Below are 19,472 nucleotides of genomic sequence, written 5' to 3'. Positions count from 1 at the left end.
GGGAACTAATCATCTCTCTGTCTTCTTCTAAGAAATGTAGGCCCTATTACCCACTGAAGCAGATGCAAAGACAGGAACACAAGTACAGGGGTTTTATTAAAGGAAATGCCCACGGGATTAAATGGGGGAGGGAGGGGGACTCAGACAGCAGGCAGACTATGATGCACTTTGACCCTGAGTGAGGGAAAGAGGGGAGATTGGATGGAGCTGCCCTAGGCTGTCACGCTGCAGCAATGGTCTGGCAGGACTGTCCTTCCGCCAAAGTCTACTGTGAGAGGAGTCGTGTGTCCGCCAAGGCTGGACCACTTAGTCTTCCTGCCACACAGATGCAGCAGGCCCTTGGTCACTTCCACATCTGAGTAGAGGACCGCAAGGAGCATTCCCTGGCTGTCGCAGGCAGCTGAGGCAGGGAGGCAGGGGGCGAATGGCCGCCCAGCAGGGTCGGGAGACCCGGGGATCTAGCCGGGGACCAATGTCCGTGTGACAGTGACAGTCCCTGTCACCCAGGGACTCTGTCAGCCTCTTTTAGTGAACTCAGCTCCGTCCACCGAGGTATCAGCTGGGTACCAGGTTGTTGTCACTGTTGTGAGAACTCCAGGGCACCGTGTGGTGTGGGCCAGGGTAACAGGAGAAGACGCTGGGCTCACAAGGTCCACGAGCCACAAGCAACTGGGTACTAGGGTCCCTCTGGACTGCCACGGGCCACGCACTTTGGGGCACTTTGACATGATTCATCTGGGGAACCTCAGCTGACTTCTGACTTAACTCAGTGCTGGAAGGATAGAAGCTTGGGTGCTGCATCAGCGATGCAAACACACAGTAGCTTAAAGGAGACAGCAGTCAGCACGTCCCCCGGATCAGTGTGCAAGGTGGGGACTGGGGCCCGGGCTCCAGCACTCTCGTTGCTCTGCCCTCCCCTGATCGCTGCAGAATCACGTTGCCAACAGAATCGTACTGATGGAGTAATGCTGCGGCAGCACGTGTGTGGGGCTGGCCGTGTTCTAAATGCTTTATAGCTATGAATCCTTTAACCTGTATCCCAGGAGGCAGACAGTAGTACCTCAGTTTTAAACAAAAAGCAAAGCGCTCCACCATCTGAGCTCTTGCAAACACACCTATGAAGAAGTTGGGAGGGGTGAGGCAGGAGTGGGACACGCCCTCCTCCCTTTAAGAGCAGGAGTCAGAGGGCCGCCCTTGGCTGCAAGGAATGCTGATAGATGTACTCTCTGGCTGGGCAGGCACGTGCAGTGCAGCCACTGAAATTTCTCCTCCTTTGCCTGGAAGGGGTCTCTCAATCTCTCAGTCATGATTTAGGCTCACTTCACCATCATTCAAGACTCCGTTCATTGTCACTGGAAAGACACTCCCACCCCTTCCCTGACTAGGTTCATGCCCTCCCCACCCCCCACCACTACCCCAACACAGGCTCCCACAAGCTCCTGAGATACCTTCTATTTCAGCCCTTATCATATATTATTATAAGATCTCCCCTGGGCAACAGACCAACAGACATTGTTTTGGCCCACACTATCTCTTTCCATTAAAAAAAGAAAAAAAAATCATACAAAATTTCTTTCTTTTTTTTAAGTTCTGAACTTTATTATAAAATAATTATGTGTGGACCAGCAATAATGGGCACCTTGTTCATTCAACAAATATTGAATAATTCTTTGAACACCTACTATGCTGAGAAGAACTGAGACAAAGTCAGCTTATCCTCATTCTAAAGAGTGGGAAAATGAGGCAGAGAAACTGCAACTTGCCTAAGGTTAAAACGCCCTTAAGTGAGTTTTCTCCTTAAAAATCACGAAAGCACAGCCATATTGGGCAGTCATTCTTGTGTAACACCAGTCAACAGGCTGAGTAGCTCGCTAATTCCTGTGCAGAACACAGGGCTTTCCACACAGACCCCACCGGGCCCTACTGTCTCATGCCACGTCTGCTTCCTTTTATTTATGTTGCCCGCTTGGCCCTGCAGGAAGAAGGGGTTGCAAGCCCCTGGACCATGAGTTTCTTCGGGGGGCAAGGTGCATCTCTTCTGGGTGTACCCTGCACTTGGCACATTTTGCATGTTCAAAAGCACCTGTCAGGCGTGCGACTAGATACGTGCAAATGTTCAGAATTAAAATTGGACTGAAGCGGCAGCTTACACTCCGCCCACCCCTCTCCCCAAAGGATCTATATTTAATTGTCTTTGCAAAATCGGAGCCTGCGAGCAACTTCGCACTGGAGATCCTTCCCCAACGTCAGAAATGCAGCAGCTTGGCCAGTCTCGTGCTCCAGCCTATTAATAGCCTCTGGCTGTGTTTCCTGGGCAGCCGCATTGTTCTTAGAGGCAGAGAGGCAAAGGCGACCTTCTAAGTCCAACCCCCCACCCTCCGCCCAGCCTCATCCATCCCTTCCTGGCGCCCTTCTTCCCATCTCTTTCTCCGAACAGCACACCCCGCTGTGTATTCTGCAGGATGGCTTTTTACTTACTTATTTGTTTTTGTCAGCACTCATCAGCGTGGTGGGGCTGGGAAATAAGAGCCCTGGCCCACGTGAGAGCGCTTCACCGGGGTCTCCAGGGAGAGTCCTGAGCTGCCTGCCGCGCCAGAGGTCACTGTCACCTTGGCCTTGTGGGCTGTTTACCAAAGTGAAATGAAGAGATCAGTCAGATGTCAGGGAAATGCTAATGGTGGGCGCCAGGCTGGGAGCCGGCGAGGTGATCCCTTCCTTCCCAATCCTGCAGCACAAAGGCCTCAAAGACAGCAACTCTGATAAGAGGTCAGCAGGCAAATGTCAGGTCCCTGATGGACTGCTCCGCCTGGCCTGGCTGCAGAGCCTTCCAGGCTGCCTCTCGCTTTTCCACATCCCTCCTCACGTCTATTCAACTGGAGGAAGGCTAAGTGTTTGAAACCCTGGCCTGCCCTTTCTCTATCTCCAGCATGAAAGAAAGCCTCGTCTCTCTCTCAGGTCCCAAGGTCTGGAGGCACAATGAGAACGGCATCATTATCCTCCCGCCAGAGATAGGAAGAGTGGGATGTTGACCACATCCCGTCACTTAGCAGGATGGATGGGACTGGATTCCGCAGCAGAAAAGGAAACAGCAGGCTCTGTTTATGGCTGTGGAACGGATACACAGCCCGGCAGCCTCCCTACCCTGGGCCTCCTGAAGAAGTCACCACTGAACCAGGACCCCAGCGTCCTCAGGCCAAGAATGAAACAGGCCTGTTAGGTCTGTCTCCCAGGGGAGTGACTCTCTTTCACATTCCTTCTATTGCTTCTCCACCCTGGGGGTTAACATCCGAGATGAGCTTCTCGGGCTCTGCTTTGGGGAACCAGGCTCCATCTCTGCTAGAGTCGGCTAGCGTGCCGTCATCTTCAGGCAGCCCCTTTTCCACCATCTCAACTTCAGCTGGCTCCTCCTTTGAGTTCTTTCCTGAGACGCTAAAGACTTACTTTGTCTGTATTGTCTGCATTCATTATCCAGGTGTTCTGCAAGCTCTCCTTTCTCCCCCTATCAGTCAACCTGCTTCAATTTTTCTCTGGGCTTTTTCCTCCAGCCCTGCATTGGTCAGGATAAAACCCGTGCATCCCGGGAACCCTGCCCTGCTACTCTCTGAAGCGAGACCACTCTAGTCTGTTGACGTCATGTCAGGGTAAAACAGCAGGAAGATGACATTTTCCACATTTCCAGAATCAAGTTGAAATGATCACCAATTCACAAAGCCTCTCCCAGCTGCTTATGAAAGGGTAGTGTTGAAAGTACGGTTTTGTTTTTCCTGCTCCAAGGCCGGGGATTAAAAGAAAGCCCCCCTGGTTCCTTCTAAGCCTGAGAGTAGAACTCTGGGGTCCATCGGCCAGGCCAAGTTCCTTTTGTTCGCACAGGTCACCGACGTTGTTGTGACCATCTGGGGAGAGCTGCCCGTGGGAGTCTGCAACAGGGGTGCACAGCCCTGCAGAGCTGCCGGCAATCGTCAGCGGGGACTGCGGAGTTCTGTCAAAGTCTGCAGGGCGGCTGAGCAGCTCCCCCGCGGGAAACGTGCTGTGAGGTGCGGATGGAGGACGTGAAGTCCCCGATTGGTGTGCAATACATTCTCCCTCTTCATGTTTCATGGGGAACGGGGAGCGTCTGGGTGGTGGTGAGCATGAAGAAAATCACCCACTGAAAGCTCAGGAAACACAGTGACAGCCCAGTCTCAAACTGTCTTCTCTTCAGGAAACCAAGCAGTGTCTAGAAGGACTGGCTGTGTGTGTTTGGGTTTTTCTGAGGATGGAGGGCTCTGCAGAACCACAGGGTCTGGGGGCTCAGATGGAGTAGGTGTGAGGCCTCACACTCATTCCTCTGTTGGCTGTTTTCCTTTGTGCCCTCCTCCCACGCCTCAAGCGGTTCCCAGCCCTGGAAGTTTGCCCACTGGGACTCTATCACCCAGTCTTTCTCAACCTCTGGCTTCTGGTTGAGTTTGCTGAATAGGAGGCACTAAAGACAAAGAAAATGAGGAAGGGAGAGAGGCTGGGGCATTTCTTCCTCACTGCCATCTTCCTAAAGCACAGGCCTCTAGCAGCTGTGTGACCCTTCAGGCCTGGGGCTGATAACGGCTTTCGCTATCATGAGATGTATCAGTTATCTGTTCAGTTCAGTTCAGTTCAGTCACTCAGTTGTGTCCAACTGTTTGCGACCCCATGAACCGCAGCACGTCAGGCCTCCCTGTCCATCACCAACACCCAGAGTCCACCCAAACCCATGTCCATTGAGTCGGTGATGCCATCCAACCATCTCATCCTCTGTCGTCCCCTTCTCCTCCTGCCCCGAATCCCTCCCAGCATCAGGATCTTTTCAAATGCATCAGATGGCCAAAGTATTGGAGTTTCAGCTTCAGCATCAGTCCTTCCAATGAATACTCAGGACTGAGTTATCTATTATCAGTTATCTATTGGTGTGCAACAAATCATCCCAAATGTAGGGATTCAAATCAATCATTATTTCTTTGCAGATGATTCTTCAGTCTGGGCTGGGCTCATCTGGGCAGTTATTCTGCTGGTCAGGGAATCACTCATGGAGCTGCTGTCATCTGACAGTTTGACTGGCTATTGGCTGGGTGCCTGGGTCCTCCTCTATGGGGCTTCTCATCAACCATTAGGCTAGATCAGGCTTCTGGACAGGGAAGTCTCAGGTCATCTTCCAAGCAGGTCAAAGCAGAAGGTGCAAGGTTGCCAGAAGCCTTGCTGGGACCTTTCACAACACCCCTGCTGGCGCATTCTATTGACCAAAGCAAGTACAGGACCAGGCCAGACTCAAGGAGTGGGAAAGTGGACCTCATCTTTTCATAGGAGCAACTCCAAAGTTTCTTTGCAGAGGGGCCTGGATACTGGAGTGGGAAGAATCTGTGAGCCTAACTTGAAATCTAACACCATAGTTTCTGAATATTTCAGTTCTTTGGTTCCCTTAAGTTTCCACTCCTGTGTGAGTGGTGACTTCATCAGTGTCTCCTCAATGGAATCATCTGAATGAAGTTCTATTTCCTGCCAGGACTCTGATAAGCATACCTTTCAATAGGAGCACTAGCTCCATTCACTGTATAGTTATTACCATCATTGCTGTTGACATGTAGTCCTTGACTTGCTAGCAGTTTGATTTGCAGAGTCACACTTTTATCCCTTGTATGTTTACAACTGTGGCATTTTATGTCCAATGCAGCCCTACTCATATGAAGAAAAGCTGTCTTATCGGGAGCAGCTGACACGTTTCCAGAACACACCATGGCCCAAACACTACCCAAGAAAGCTGTGTGGTCAAGATCTGACTCGGCGCACACAGCAAGGCTGAGAAGGAGACAGCACCTCCCAGAAGAACAAACTAGGGTGCTGAGAGGCTGACCAGTTTGCTCCAAGTCATACGGCAAGTGGGAGAACAACAGTCAAAATCCTTCCAAGGAAAGTTTTCTGATTTTTGACACTAATGATATTCTTTCAGCTTGTGTAAAGTCAGAAATCACAAAGGATTTAAGAAGTGTGAATGGTGTACAACATCATGTACTAAAATGGGCATGATTGGCTTTCCTTTGTACAGTGTAATTGATATCCACATCAGAAGGCTATGAAACGTGTGGGAAATAAGAACATAGCATATGTTAAATTTATCCCTATTTGTGCTGACTTCTATAGACAGCTGAGCATCAGACCCATGATCTGGAACGCATTCCTGAAACTCAGGCATGGCTGATACTATTTTGTTCTCTTGTAGCTATACAGCACAGACTGCGGCCTTTGCTATATTCCCCTGGGGTTTGCTCTGAGCATCCACCGCCCTCAAGTCCACTATCACTGCTTCATTGTTGCAGAGCTGCTGGTGCTAAAAAAAAAAAAAATCAGATCCTTGCACACAAATGAGTTTCTGGGGCCTGGTTAGTAAAACATACTTCAGGAAGCATTCGTAACCTTCACCCAACTGCCTATTGGAGTGAGGGTCTCAATGTCCAAAACAAGCAAAACCCCAGAAATATAACCCTGTTCGTTTTGTGGAAGGTGCCTTCTGTCACTGGAGGATAAAATGGTTTCATTCTCCCACCTGGGGCGCTGCAGTAACTTTCTGATTGGCAGCCCTGCTTCCTGCCTTGTGCCCCTCCAATCCATTCTCCATCCAGAAAACAGTGATCTTCTTAAAACACAAATCAAGTCATCTGTCTCTTCCCTGCCTCCAAAACTATCACCACATAGCATTTCCCCCAAACTCCCTCCTAGACTATGCCTACATTTCAGGCCTTCTCCCGAATGACCACCAGGCTCCAGCTGCAGATGCTGCCTCAGACGTGCCAAGATCACTTTCTGCTCAGAGGTGCTGCACCTACTACCCTAGAATGCTGTTCCCTCAGATCTCTGTATGGCTGGCTCCTTCTCATCAAGTCTCCCCTTGAATGTCACCTCCACCATGGAGCCTTCCTGGCTTGCTCTTTCACATCACTCAGTTTCTCTTTAATCCCAGCACTCATCACCAGCAATATCTTTCTGGTTATTCCGTTATGTATTCTCCTTCCCCCGTGAGCAAATGAGCTCCATGAGAGAAGCAGCGTTGTCTGGGGTCACGAACACAACCCACAATTCTGGGTCAGTCTCCAGGCAGCTCCTAGTTCAGAGTTCTAGCCACAGCACCAGCCTGCTTCTGGAACGAGTGCTGGTATTTTGTTCTCAGCAGCTTTGGAAATCAGATCTCATTCCCAGGCCGTGTGACTCAGTCGGCAGCAAGACAGAAGGCTGTGATGAGGACACAAAGCGGCCTTCAGTCTTCAGAGAGATAGCAGCCCTCCAAGGAAGCAAGTCACAGATACAGGCTGAGAATCAGTCCCAAAGGCTGCCCTGGTCGCTGGAAGCTGTCCCCCTCTCGGACCCCACCAGCTCTCAGCCTCTCACAAACTCAGCCATCTCCCAGCCTTTTGAATGCGCCAGTATCGCCTAGCTACAGAATTACCACGCAGATAGGGCTCCGGGGATGAAATTAGATTTCCCTTTGCAGAACAAAGACAAACACACACTCTTCTAGCCCATCCTGGGAGAGTTGCATTGGGAGGGCCTGCTTCCGGGCCAGCCATTCAAAGCCCATGGGCTGTCTTGCTTGCTTCAGCAGTTCCTGGCAAAGTGCAACGGAGTTCTCCGGCTTTGAAATCTAATTGCCTGCCCATGGCTGTGAATCCCTCTCCAAAGGCAAAAAAAAAACTGTTTTAAGTAGGAGGGGGAGGGGAAGGGGGAGGGAAACAGTTCTCACGGAACCAGCCGAGATGAACCCATTTAAGCTTTGACATGATACCTTTGGGGGAAGCCAATTGTTAATAGTCTGAGAAGCTCCTGTTTAAAAGAGAAAGATCCATAAATGCGGCTTCTGTCAGTAATGAGAAAATGGAAATCACAGGCAAAACCAGAAAACTCATTCCCCCAGAATCTTAATGATCTCCAAGATAATTGTGCTGGTTTCTCAAATCAAGGCGTGAACGGTGACAGCTCTGGATTTTCCTATGAGGGTCAGACAGGTTCATGTTTTTTTAATTGGGCTCATTTCTAAGCCCTGGGCTTGTCGTGATGCCTTAATCCCTTCGCTGTCCCCCAGAAAAATGCTGTCTCCCTCCGTGTTTCCCGCAAACAAACACAGCTTCTCAAAGGGGATATGAGCCTCCCTCTCCTGCAAACAGATTTATCATATGACTGCTCTGCTGTGGGTGAACTTGCAGTTCTCTTGCATAAGAGAGCAATTTCCTGAAGGTAAAAAAAAAAAAGGGAAAACATCAAACTGCTGGCCGCTCCTCGTCTTCCATGTAAATATCTTGAGCCTCAGCTCCCAAAGATAATGGGAAAGAAGAGGTTTTATTTCAGGAGGATGAATAGCAGTCTTTCAGATGGCAGGGAAATGCTTTCTTGCATTTGTTTTATTTGATGGGATGCACAAGCAGGAACAGATTCATTAACAATTTTAAGAGTTCCCCAGGCCAAAAGCTACCTTCTGGTAAGATCTAGCAGGTTAAAGTTCAACAATAATTAACAAATTAGAAAACTCTGCCATTATGGTGGAATATAAATTAATGGCTTTAATTAAGGATGCTTAAAATAAGAAATGAGATCTTAAAAGTAATCAAAATTATAATGAACCTTAGGATTGAAAAAAAAAAGGGAAGTGTAATTTCTCAAGTATGCACAGAGGTGTGAACGGTGACGGCAGCCATCAGTTCACTAATGAAGCACCAGCTCTTTGCCTGACACCGGCCTTACCACAGTCTCAGGGGAGCCTCAGAGCTGTCTCGGCCATTTCACTTGCCTTCTGGCTACCAGCTTCATCCCACCCTGCGAGGGCAGTGAGGCCCGTCCCAGGTCCAGGCTCTGCTGGTGGGGATGGGCTATCAAAGAAACAAGAAAGAAGAAGGGAAGGAGGAAAGGAGGGACAAGACTACCATTCTACATTCATTCACTGATTCGATGAATGCTTGTCACACCATGTGCAACTCACGCTAGGTGCCAGGGAGACAATGTGAGCAAAGCAAGAGCCCCCTGCAGCCCTCTTAGAGCTCATGGAGAAGGTAATTTCGACCACATCAACATAAATAAATAAACACAGACTGCCACTTTGCTGACGGCCACTGGAAGCACATGGGTACACAGTCCCGTGCGCAGGAGTAACCAGGAGACAAGACCTGGGCGCTGGGTCAGGGCAGTGCACCCCGGGCATGGGGGAGGCCAGGGTGAAGGATCACTAGGTTTGAGTGCTTTCCTGTGCCACATCCTGCCTCAGTGTTCTTACTCACTTCTCACACTGCCCCGGGGGGCGATGCCGTGATAATCCCATTACAGACAAAGTCCCCTTAGGCTCAGAGAGGTGGCAGTGCTTGCCTCAGGGCACAGAGCTTAGCTGTGGAAAAGAACCAGACACAAAGCAAGGCGGACCTGTCTCCATCACCCATGACCCTGAGCACACAGCCCTCCTGGGAATGGCAGGGCGAGGCCAGGCCAGCCTCCCCCTCCTCCCTCAGGCAAGTACACACACGCGCACAGGCACACATTCATGCTCTCTCAAATGCACACTCATAGACTCTTTCTCTCTCTTCACACACACACACACACACCCTGCACTCCTGCTCTCAGAAGCCAAGGCGACCCTCAGCCTGCTGCCAGCTTCCCCACCTTCTTCTTCCCCAGCTGAAATGTTCCTTTGGGTCAGCTGGGACTCCCTAGGAGCAAGCAGAGACGCTGAGCTCCCACCAGGGGTGCACTGAGCAGCCTGGAGGAAGGGGCATCTGACTGGACCCTGCAACCTCAACAGGTGTTTGACCCAGACGGCAGAAAGAACCAGTGTTCCAGGCAACTGGAAAAGTCTGCAGGCGTGAGAAGCAGAGCACTTCCGAGGAAAAGGGATGACGTCGACAGAGGGCTGCCTCAGACCCCCTCCCACTCCTCTCCGCCCCCACCCCCACCCCACTGCACAGCCTGCTTCTTCTCCGGGATCCCCCATCTCAGCACAGGTACAACCAGCCTCCCAAGGGCACGAGCCACAAACACAGGCGGCAGGCGCCCTGGCACCTGCCCACTCACGCGTCCAAGCTGTCACCAAACCCTAAATATAGCCCAAATCTGCCCACCACCCCGCCCCCGGCAGGACCCCCAGCTCCTCCCGGGCTGCTTCCACCGCCTCCTGACGGTGTCCCACCACCAGCCCGCACCCCTGGAGCAGCCACGACAGCCTTCACCTCTGCACACCAGAATGCCTGCTAAAAACTGCCCTCCAGGGTGCTGCTCAAACGCTCCTCCCCGACAAGGCCTCCCACTCCCGAAGAGGTCAGACCCCTGTTCTATGCCTCGTGACATGATGTTCTCCTCCTCCCTGATGCTCAGCAGTGTTGACACTTCTACACACACACATCTGTGATGACTCGGTCTGATGGGTGGGTCTTGCACCCAGAAAGACTGCTGAAAATTTTTTTTAGCGTGGACAGGAAGATGCTAAAGCCAGGACGTGTGGCAGAGATGGGGCCTGCAGGGGAAAGGCCGGGGAGGGACACATCCCCAGAGGGTCTCAGATACCAGGCCCAGTGACTCCAGGACAACACGAGAGGTCTCTCTGGGATGGAAGGGCTGCAGTGACCTTCTCCTCCTCTGGTGCAGGCCGACTTTGGAAAATGGCCAGCTGGCTTTGGGCTCACTGCAGGGTCCTTCACTCCACCAACGAAGGTGGACAGCTGAGGAAGCAAGCTGGTCCCGGGAAGGTGTCCAGAAGGCGGGGTGCTGACACCTGCCGCCCACAGCCAGGGGGCATCTCGGGCCCTCCCACATCCGGCTGCCGAAGGCTGCCCAAGCCACAGCAGGGCCCTGGAAGTCGGCAAAGAGCCAGCACCATCCTCGGGCTCCAGAAATCCCAGCCACGTAGCTGGGGAAGACAGTGGAGGGAATGCCTTCCTGATGGGCTGGATGACGCTAATAAAGGTTCTGCCGCTGCCTGAGAGGTAAAGTGGTAGATGTCCTCATTCGTGATGCCTCCAGGCCAGCAGGCCAGCCAGAGAGTCCAGGCAGTTGTATCAGTGTGTCCAGGAGAGGAGGGTCCTCTGGATCCACGACTGTGGCCCATCCAGAAATACCACGAAAACTGCCATCCACTCCTGAGTTCACACAGCAGACACCACGCCTCCCTTCCGGGAGCAGGGCCCCGGGCCATAGCTGAACTGCTCCTGTCCCCGTGGGACTGACAGCTGGTATGGGGTGAACAGGCAAAGGCTAACAGGACTCGGGCCCTGGGTATGTTTGGTTTATTCTTAAAAGAAAATGGCTTTGCAGGGCATCAGTGGAGACGCAGACACAGAGAACACACTTGTGGACACAGCAGGGGAAGGAGAGGGTGGGACAAATTGAGAGAGTAGCTCTGAAACATGTCCACTATCACATGTAAAGTTAGACAGCCGGCAGGAATTTGCTGTTTGATGCAGGGAGCTCAAATCTGGAGCTTGGTGTCAGCCTCGAGGGGTGGGATGGGGTGGGAGGGGGGAGGTTCAAGAGGGAGGGGACATATGTACGCCAATGGCTGTCTGATGCTGATATATGACAGATCCAACACAGTATATAAAGCAATTATCCTCCAATAAAATACATTTTGAAAAAAGAAAATGGCTTCCAACATTTAAGAATCAGGCAATTTCACATCAAAGTCTAGAATTCTAGCTTCTCTTAGGGAAAGAGGATTCCATTCCCTCTGGTCATGCATTGCCCAGCGTGGGCGCGGCCACCCCCAGAGGGTCACGAGCTCTGCGCCCATCAGTGGCCTACTCTCTGAGGACTCATTCCGTTCTCGCAGCAGTCTCCTCGTCAGCATCTGAGACGGACAGACGGTCACCGGATAATCCTCCAACTGGGTGGTCAGTGCGCGGCCGGGGACGAAGAAGAAGTTGGTGGCGGTTCCTGAGCCCCGGCCTGACGGGGTTGAATGTGGGGAAGCCTCCCGCGGGTCCCCGCTCACTGGGGTCACCCCATCCTGTCCTATGCGGTGGAGGAGCTTCAGACCCAGCGATGCTCTGGAGCCCGAGGCAGCCAGGTGTGGAGTGAGTCATCCAGCCTCTCCCCGGTGCAGATGCCATGGAGCACATTCTGAACGACATCACCGCTCATTCGACGCTGATAAACCCATCCCCCTGAACAGGTAGCGTCTTCAGCAGCACCAGGCATGACACCCACTGCACCCCAATTGTCAACCCCCCAGAACGCTGCAAGGCCTCAGCTTGATTCAAGGCCACTCCAGCCTGTCCCTGGGCTCCTCCATACGTCACCCTACCCTATCCCACAGAGCCTGGTCCCCAGGGCACACCCCTCACGGGACGAGGGGCCCCTTCCCTGCCCTAGTTCACCGCTCCCCAAGCACCTTCCCTTCTCTCTGCCTTCATCTGTCCCTCCCTGACCTCTCTCCCAAGGATCCAAGCCAATCCCCCCAGGAAGCCCTTCTGAGGCCCAGTGTGACCACTCTCTCCTGAGTCCCGGTGGTTTCCCACAATAAAACACAACTGGAAGGAGAGGCTCACACTTCTGTACATGGCAGGGCCAGAGCAGACCCAGGGCTGGCGTAAGGACGCCTGGAAGCTGCCTCTTTTTACCTCTCGTTCTGCCTCCCCGCCCACCTTTGGGCAGCTTCTCTCCAGGCAGCAGCCCCTGGAAGACCCGGGGCTCACTTCCTGCCAGTGTGGCGAGCCCATGGAAAGAGTTATCTTTCCTATTGCTCCAGCGAATGTCCTTCCACTGACCCTCAGCAGGCTGGACCCCGCACTGTGGCCAGAGAGAAGCGTCAGCCCTGCTCAAGTCACATGCAGTGAGACAAAAGGACGCACTTTCCCAAAGGAACAAGTTTCTAGAAGAAGAAGGTCTGGAGGCCATCCAAGCACATGCAGACAATGTCACTGGCTCTTCAGCTGTGCGTCTCTATAATTGCACGTCTCACTCCGCCGGGCCCGAGGCTGGCTCACCTCTGCAGCCCCTCCAGGGCACAGTTTTACGCCCTACACATAAAGCTGGTGGAATTAAATTCTGCAATTGACATGATCTCTGCTAGGAAAGACCCTGATATGTGTACGTCCTCAAAGTGCCATGACTCTTCACTTGCTCTCCCTAAACACACAAAAACTCCTGGAGAACAAGCCTGGCTTCTCTGTCTTCAGTGTCGTCCGTGGTCTAACCCACAGCGCTGGGCACCGGGCTGACCAGCAACTCCCTACTGATGGGCATCCTAGAGGACGTCCTGGACACAATGAGGCTTCCCAGTCGGACGGAGCTGGGTTTAGATCACGGTTTCCTCCACCTCTTAGTCACTGTGCCTTTCTCAAGGGGCCAGTCAGGATTCAAGTGGGGAAGAGGCCACTAGGGGCATGGGATGAGAGCTGAGCCTAACACCGTGTGGGAGAAGGAAGGTTGGGACAGGGAGTGGCTGAGTCAGGTGGCTCACCAGCCGGGATCCGGGAAGTCGAGTGGGACTGGCGGGGCCGGTGGGGGCGGGCGGTGGTTGGTGGGATGTGGGAGCTGCTGCCTCCATGAATCTGCCACAGTGTCTGGGAGAGGAGAGCTGGACGCAGAGCCAAAGAGAGCAGAAGCCCCCAGGGGCCTCTGGCCCCTCTGCACCTCACTGCCACCCCCTCACCACCACAGCGAGGTCTATGGCGAGTGTGGCCCCTGCCCACCTCCACTTCCGGATTCTCACACACGTGCCTCCCTGCACCAGCTCATGCTCACAGCTATGCCGCGAAAGGGGCTCTGAACAGCACAGGCCAAGCTGCCACAGTCAAACACTGGACCCCTCTGGGCCTGTTTCCTCATCAGTGAAATGGGGATGCTACTGCTTAGCTCAGGACACATCAGGCACACACATTTTACTATAGTTACCATTTCTATAATAATAATATGTTACTATCTACTAACTTTTGCCAGAATCTGGTTACTTAAGGAAATTCTGGCCCTTCCCTCCCACCGTAGCAGTGTCTAAGAACTTCCACCCCCAATTATTCAGATAGAGAAAGACAAATACTACAGGATCTCATTTAACCATGGCATCTGAAAATGCAGAACATACAGAGAGTAGACTGGTCGCTGCCAGGGCTGGGGTGGGGGATGGGGAGTGCTGGTCAGAGGGCACACACCTTTCAGCTGCAAGATGAGTAAGTCCCGGGGGTCTAACGTACAACATGGAGACGATAGACAACAACTCTGCACTGTACACTTGGACGCTGATAAGAGAGTAAATCGTAACCGTTCTCATCATCACAACAACAAAATAGGGTAATATGTGAGGCGAAGGATGTGTTCATAAGCCTTGTCAGGGCCAACACTTTGCAATGTACTAATGTATCAAATCATCACATTGTACACCTTAGGCCTACACGATGTTATGTGTCAGTCGTTGGTGCTACTTACCGCTAAGTCTGGCTCTTTGTGATCCCATGGACTGGAGCCCTCCAGGCCCCTCTGCCCATGGGATTTCCCAGGCAAGATTACTGGAGTGGGTTGCCATTTCCTCCTCTAGGGCATCTTCCCAACGCAGGGATCAAAGTGCGCGTCTCCTGCATAAGCAGGCAGACTCTTTACCACTGAGCCATCATGTATCTCGTTAAAGCTGGAAAAGAAAACTCCATCCCCAAAGCCTCTGCCTCACAGAGCAACCCTGACTAAATTTAAGACTCAATTTTTAAATATTAATTATTGCCCCAAAGGAGTGGCCTACGTCTGCAGTGCTCTGGCCTTGCACAGGGTCCTCTGGTCCACGGATTCATTTAGAGAACATTTCTGTTTCCCACTCAGCTTGTGTCAGGGGTCACACTGGTATGACTCATACAGGTGGCATGAGATTCTAACCTTTCAGGCATAGGCTAGCCACGCTTGCAGCCTAGGGAGAGTCCCTACTTCCTCCCATCCAAGTAATAACCAGGCCCGACCCTGCTTAGCTTCCGAGATCAGACGAGATCGGGCGCGTTCAGGGTGGTATGGCCGTAGACGAGTCCTTGCTTCCTTAGGGAGCTCTGATTCCACAGTTCCTAGCTACAATTTGCCTCCCCAAAGGATAAAACCAAATGAATGCCTTGCCAGGAAGCAACAGGTATCCTGTGACTTCAGAAGGCATCTTTCTCTGGGGACGGCAGAGTTGGCTCTTGAAGTCTCCTGAGCTGGCGTTGGAGGGTGCTGGGAGGAGGCAGGGACTCAGCTGCTTGGGGGAGACAGGGAGAGGGAGACAGAGAGAGCACAAGAGCAGCGGTAATGCCACGGCGACGCTGAACACTCCAAACAGATCTGTTTAACTTGAAGACTAATAGTCAGGGAAACAGAAGGACAACTTGCTCTGGGCTGCTCACAGGTCCCTGAAGGCTGGTTCAGATGAGACCTGGTGGAAGGGACCCACCTCCTTGGAGATGGGGAAACAGGCTAGGAGAGGGGAAGGAACAGGTCCGCAGTCACCCAGTGTGTTAGCAGCAGCTCCAGCAAAAAGGTCATCGGCTCATCTGTTCAGTTGGGCAACATGCTTATTGAGTGCCTCCTATGCACCAGGCACTGTTCTACCCGGCAGGTATGGCGGGGAACACCTGAAGGGCCCATTGACGGTACAGGAGATGTATAAGTTACCCCATGCCAAGGACGGTGACAGCACGCATGGTGCACTGCTAGACCCTGGCAGACAAAACCCGAGCAGGTACGGCCCGGAGCACAGCGGGGACGCAGGCACTTGCCAAGGTCACATGTCCAGTCGGCCTGAACCCGGAGACCACAAGATGCCTTCACTTGCCTCCCACGTCACCACCCACAAGCTTGACTGGAGCGGCTCTGAGCTCAGAGACGAGAGACCCTGGCCACCTACACCCCTGGAAGCTGTGTCCCCGGGGGGCTCTGGGAGAGATGCATAGGAAAGGGTGCTGGGGAATCCCATGGCAGCAGATCCCATGCAATAGGAGGTCACTGGGGTCATGAAAACTTGGAAACAGGACTTGCTCGATAGTCAGAAAGATTTAGATCAAAGGCAAGTCACTTGACCCCTCTGAGACCCGCCCAGTTTCCCGTCTGCACAAGGGGGACAGTGCTGTGAGGAGAAAGAGGAGGATGCTCATGGAGACACCCGGCCCAGTGCCTGATGTGGAGTGAGCGCTTGCTGACCAGCATCCCTGGTGCCTTCACCTGGGACCAAGCAGGGAGTCCCAGGCAGGCCTCTTCCATGGGCCCTCCCGGCTCTGGCCCACTGGTGTGTCCCATCCCCGTGCCCCTCCCTAAAGAGCTGCGGAGGCCAACCACTGTTCAGGGGTCCAACACAGCCCGCGCTTGGTGTCCACCGGCAGGGGGCTGGCATGTATGAACGGCATACACATGCCCCATCCAGAGAGTGTATCATCACTGTGGCCTTTCCAAACTGACTCACCAGGGGCAGTGATGGTGATGCTGCACTTCTGGGGCCACCCTACCGTTCATTCATCTCTGTCACATATATTAACCACACATCCCAGGGCCTGAGTTTTAGGCAGGGGTGGGGGGGGCGGAGGTGGGGCTAGGGAGTAGGGCAAGGGGATCAATGGGTGAGGGGCCACAGCAGGCGTGGCCCAGCCCATGTTTGTGGAGGCAGGCGGTGGGGGTGGCGGGGGTGGGGGTGGAGGGAGGGAGAAGTTATGCATGTCAAACCCTGGAGGAGGGAAGGGATACTGTGGCATCATGGGGCTATCTTGTCTCTGTGGCGCAAATCCTGAAGTATCCTGAGGGACCATGTGTTCTGCATTATAAAACTGTGGAGGTGGGGGCCTGCCAGGGCAAGATCGAGGATATCTACCCTGGGAAAATCCTCTTGTGAATTCTCTGTTGTGATATCCTTTGGAATGCTCTGAAGCGGAGCTATGAACATTCCAATTATGATGTACTTCTGCAAAATCTTCACCAGTTTCATTAAATTCAGATCTGAATTTTTTCCGACCTTGAATCTGAGATTTTTTCCTCTGTTTGGCTTCTTTTTCCTTTTCATCATCACTGAAATCCAAAGCCTCTGGGGGTGGTTCTTGATCATTCTTCCATGATGCATCTGATCCCCTATCCTGTTTAAGCTTCTCTGTGAATATATACTGGGTGAAGTCTTTCATTGATGGAGCAAAATACATAGTGTCTTTTATTTTAATACCTTTATTTTCAATATGCTCTGAAGAATTAAACCGTAATACATAAAATGGATGTGCAACAGGTCCAAATATCTCAAATATCTTTCCTGCTGCCTGTCGATCAGTCTTAAAAATTACAGTCTCCTCATTAACTGGAGGTACGTTAGTCATAGATTCAATTATTAATTAAGAAGTAACTCATCTTTTGTTTTAAGAGGAAAATTCTTATTTTCCTTCTCAACTAGTAAGTCATCTTCTCCATCTGATAGAACTGGAGGAAGGGACATATGAGAGGAAGACGACGAGGACGATGATGAGGAAGAGGAGGAGCTTGAACTATCAGTATCTGTTTCACACCTGGCCGACAGCGGCTCCGGAAACGAAGCACAGGCCCGCTTCACGCGCTGCTCGGGTAACCACACGCGGAGCCGTCCAGAGACGCGCCCCCGCAGCCGACGCAGCGGCACTTCCGGGCAGCGTGTCGGGCCTGAGTTTTAGAGCTGAAATGTCCTCAGAATCACCTAACCCAGTGCTTACTAAGCCTAGGGGCTCATCAGGTTACCTGGGAGCGTTTCAGACATTAGCATGAGAAGCGTCTCCTTCTGCATGCACACCGTGGATGCTCCAGCTGCACAAGAGGGTATTAAATAGAGTCCCCCAGTGTCTCCTCCCCAGAAACAAACACTCTTTCTGATGTACCTTCTAAAAGGTCATCCATATGTGTGCAGGCAAAACTATTCTCTACACTCCTCTACACACGCCCAGCCCACACACCATTCCCCTATTCTTGTTACCAGTGCACTTTGGATGCATCTATCAATATAGCAGGACGTGAAGCTGTAACTACTTTTTATGGCTTCGTAGTATTCCATTGTGTGCACCTGGCCCTTTATTGATGGACATCTGTGGACATTCTGATTACGTGCTCAAGCCAGGTGGCAGCACGTCTTTCTAGCACTTACATTCCCTTATGCATAAATCTTTGTGTCCTCTTGTGAGTTCGCTAAAGGATATTAAGGAAGTTAAAAATGACAGATTCTCAGTCCTCCTCAAAAGAAGTTTTGATCCCACTGGACTGGGGTGACACCTGGGAATCTGAATTACAGAAAGCTCTCCCATAATTCAGATGGACACTCACACTGGGAGTTTCCTGGTTCATCTTGTAAGAGAGGAGCAGGCTGCCCAGTGAAAATGAGTGGCCTGTATCAGGTCAATTACTGGCTCCACCTCAGTACTGTGGAGAAGAGCCTTGCATCGTCACTGCTACCAGTGACCCGGCATGGGCATCCCTGGGGGCACTGCAGGCTCTCCCCTGGTCATTGGTTAAGTGGCCATGGAGCCTGGCTAATCCCAACCAGTCCCGACTTCATTAATTTTATTATGTTTGATATCCAGATGGACACACAAGAAGCCAGTCACAGTGGCTATTTCTGGGGAGAAGATTGGCATTTGGGAGTCAGGGTAAAGAATGGAATTTATCAATGACTCACACAGGAATTATTATTGTCATTTTTTTTTTTCCCCCAAAACCCTAAGTGCAAAACAGAACCAGAGAACACCTGGGTCGACTATGAACACGTTCACTAACTGTACGATCTTGAACAAGTCGCCTACCTTCTCTGCGCTCCGGTCCACAGAGCTCAGAGCTGCAACGCTGGTGGGTGGCAGTAAACGCTGAATCAGCTCATGGACGTGACACCCTTGATGTGGCTGTAAACAGCACCCACACGGCAGCAGGGAGCACCATGAGACAGAGAGGAGCGGGCGAGGCTTTTACCGTTCTGTAAATGGGCGGAAAAACACAGAGAGACAAAGGCCGGGAGCCTGAGGCTGGCCATGAGATAAAGTCAGGGGTCAGGGCAGGAGGCCCTGCAGAAGCCTCCATCTTCAGGCCCCGGGCCCAGTAAGCAAGGCCACCTAGGGGCATGCTTTCTGCCCAGGATGGCTCCGTGGGCCACACAGATGCGTGGCGGAGGCCTGGAGCACAGCCCCCTTGCAGACTGCCTGGGGCCTGTGCCTGGGATGGGCATCCACGGCCTGCCAGGCCTAGGAAAACGGGAACTAACTGCCTCTCCACGAGGGGCTTCCCTGGCTGGCCTTCCCTGGGAAGCAGCAGCATTTCATAGGATGACAAGGGCTCAGAGAAGTAAAAGCCAGTTGGAAGGTGGACAATGGGCCAGGAGTCCCTGGTGAATTATCTTAACTACAGGAAAAAAAAAAAAATGGGACATCTGGGAACCGCTTCCGAGCTTAGAGTGAAAACACTTTGCTTTTTTTTTTTTTTTCTGTTGGAACAAAGGCAGTGGGTATGTTTCTCTCTCTAGAGACTGAACGCGGATAGTTTTTTTGAAAGTCAAAATCTGGGCTTCTGTG

General features: G+C 52.2%; 1 protein-coding gene across 1 annotated transcript; it reads right to left on the bottom strand.

The window, feature by feature from the left end:
• Positions 1 to 212: 212 nt before the first annotated feature.
• Positions 213 to 17,707, bottom strand: LOC122454183. The gene is given in 11 exon segments (XM_043488442.1): positions 213 to 400; positions 3,876 to 4,027; positions 10,683 to 10,824; positions 11,773 to 11,982; positions 12,615 to 12,668; positions 13,433 to 13,535; positions 13,625 to 13,718; positions 15,327 to 15,396; positions 16,457 to 17,284; positions 17,287 to 17,565; positions 17,662 to 17,707. Coding segments are annotated over 11 exon segments (2,166 nt in total).
• Positions 17,708 to 19,472: the final 1,765 nt, after the last annotated feature.

The sequence above is a fragment of the Cervus canadensis genome, chromosome 16 (assembly GCF_019320065.1).
Source record: "Cervus canadensis isolate Bull #8, Minnesota chromosome 16, ASM1932006v1, whole genome shotgun sequence".
Classification (NCBI taxonomy): domain Eukaryota; kingdom Metazoa; phylum Chordata; class Mammalia; order Artiodactyla; family Cervidae; genus Cervus; species Cervus canadensis.
This window is presented reverse-complemented; position numbering and strand designations above follow the sequence as displayed.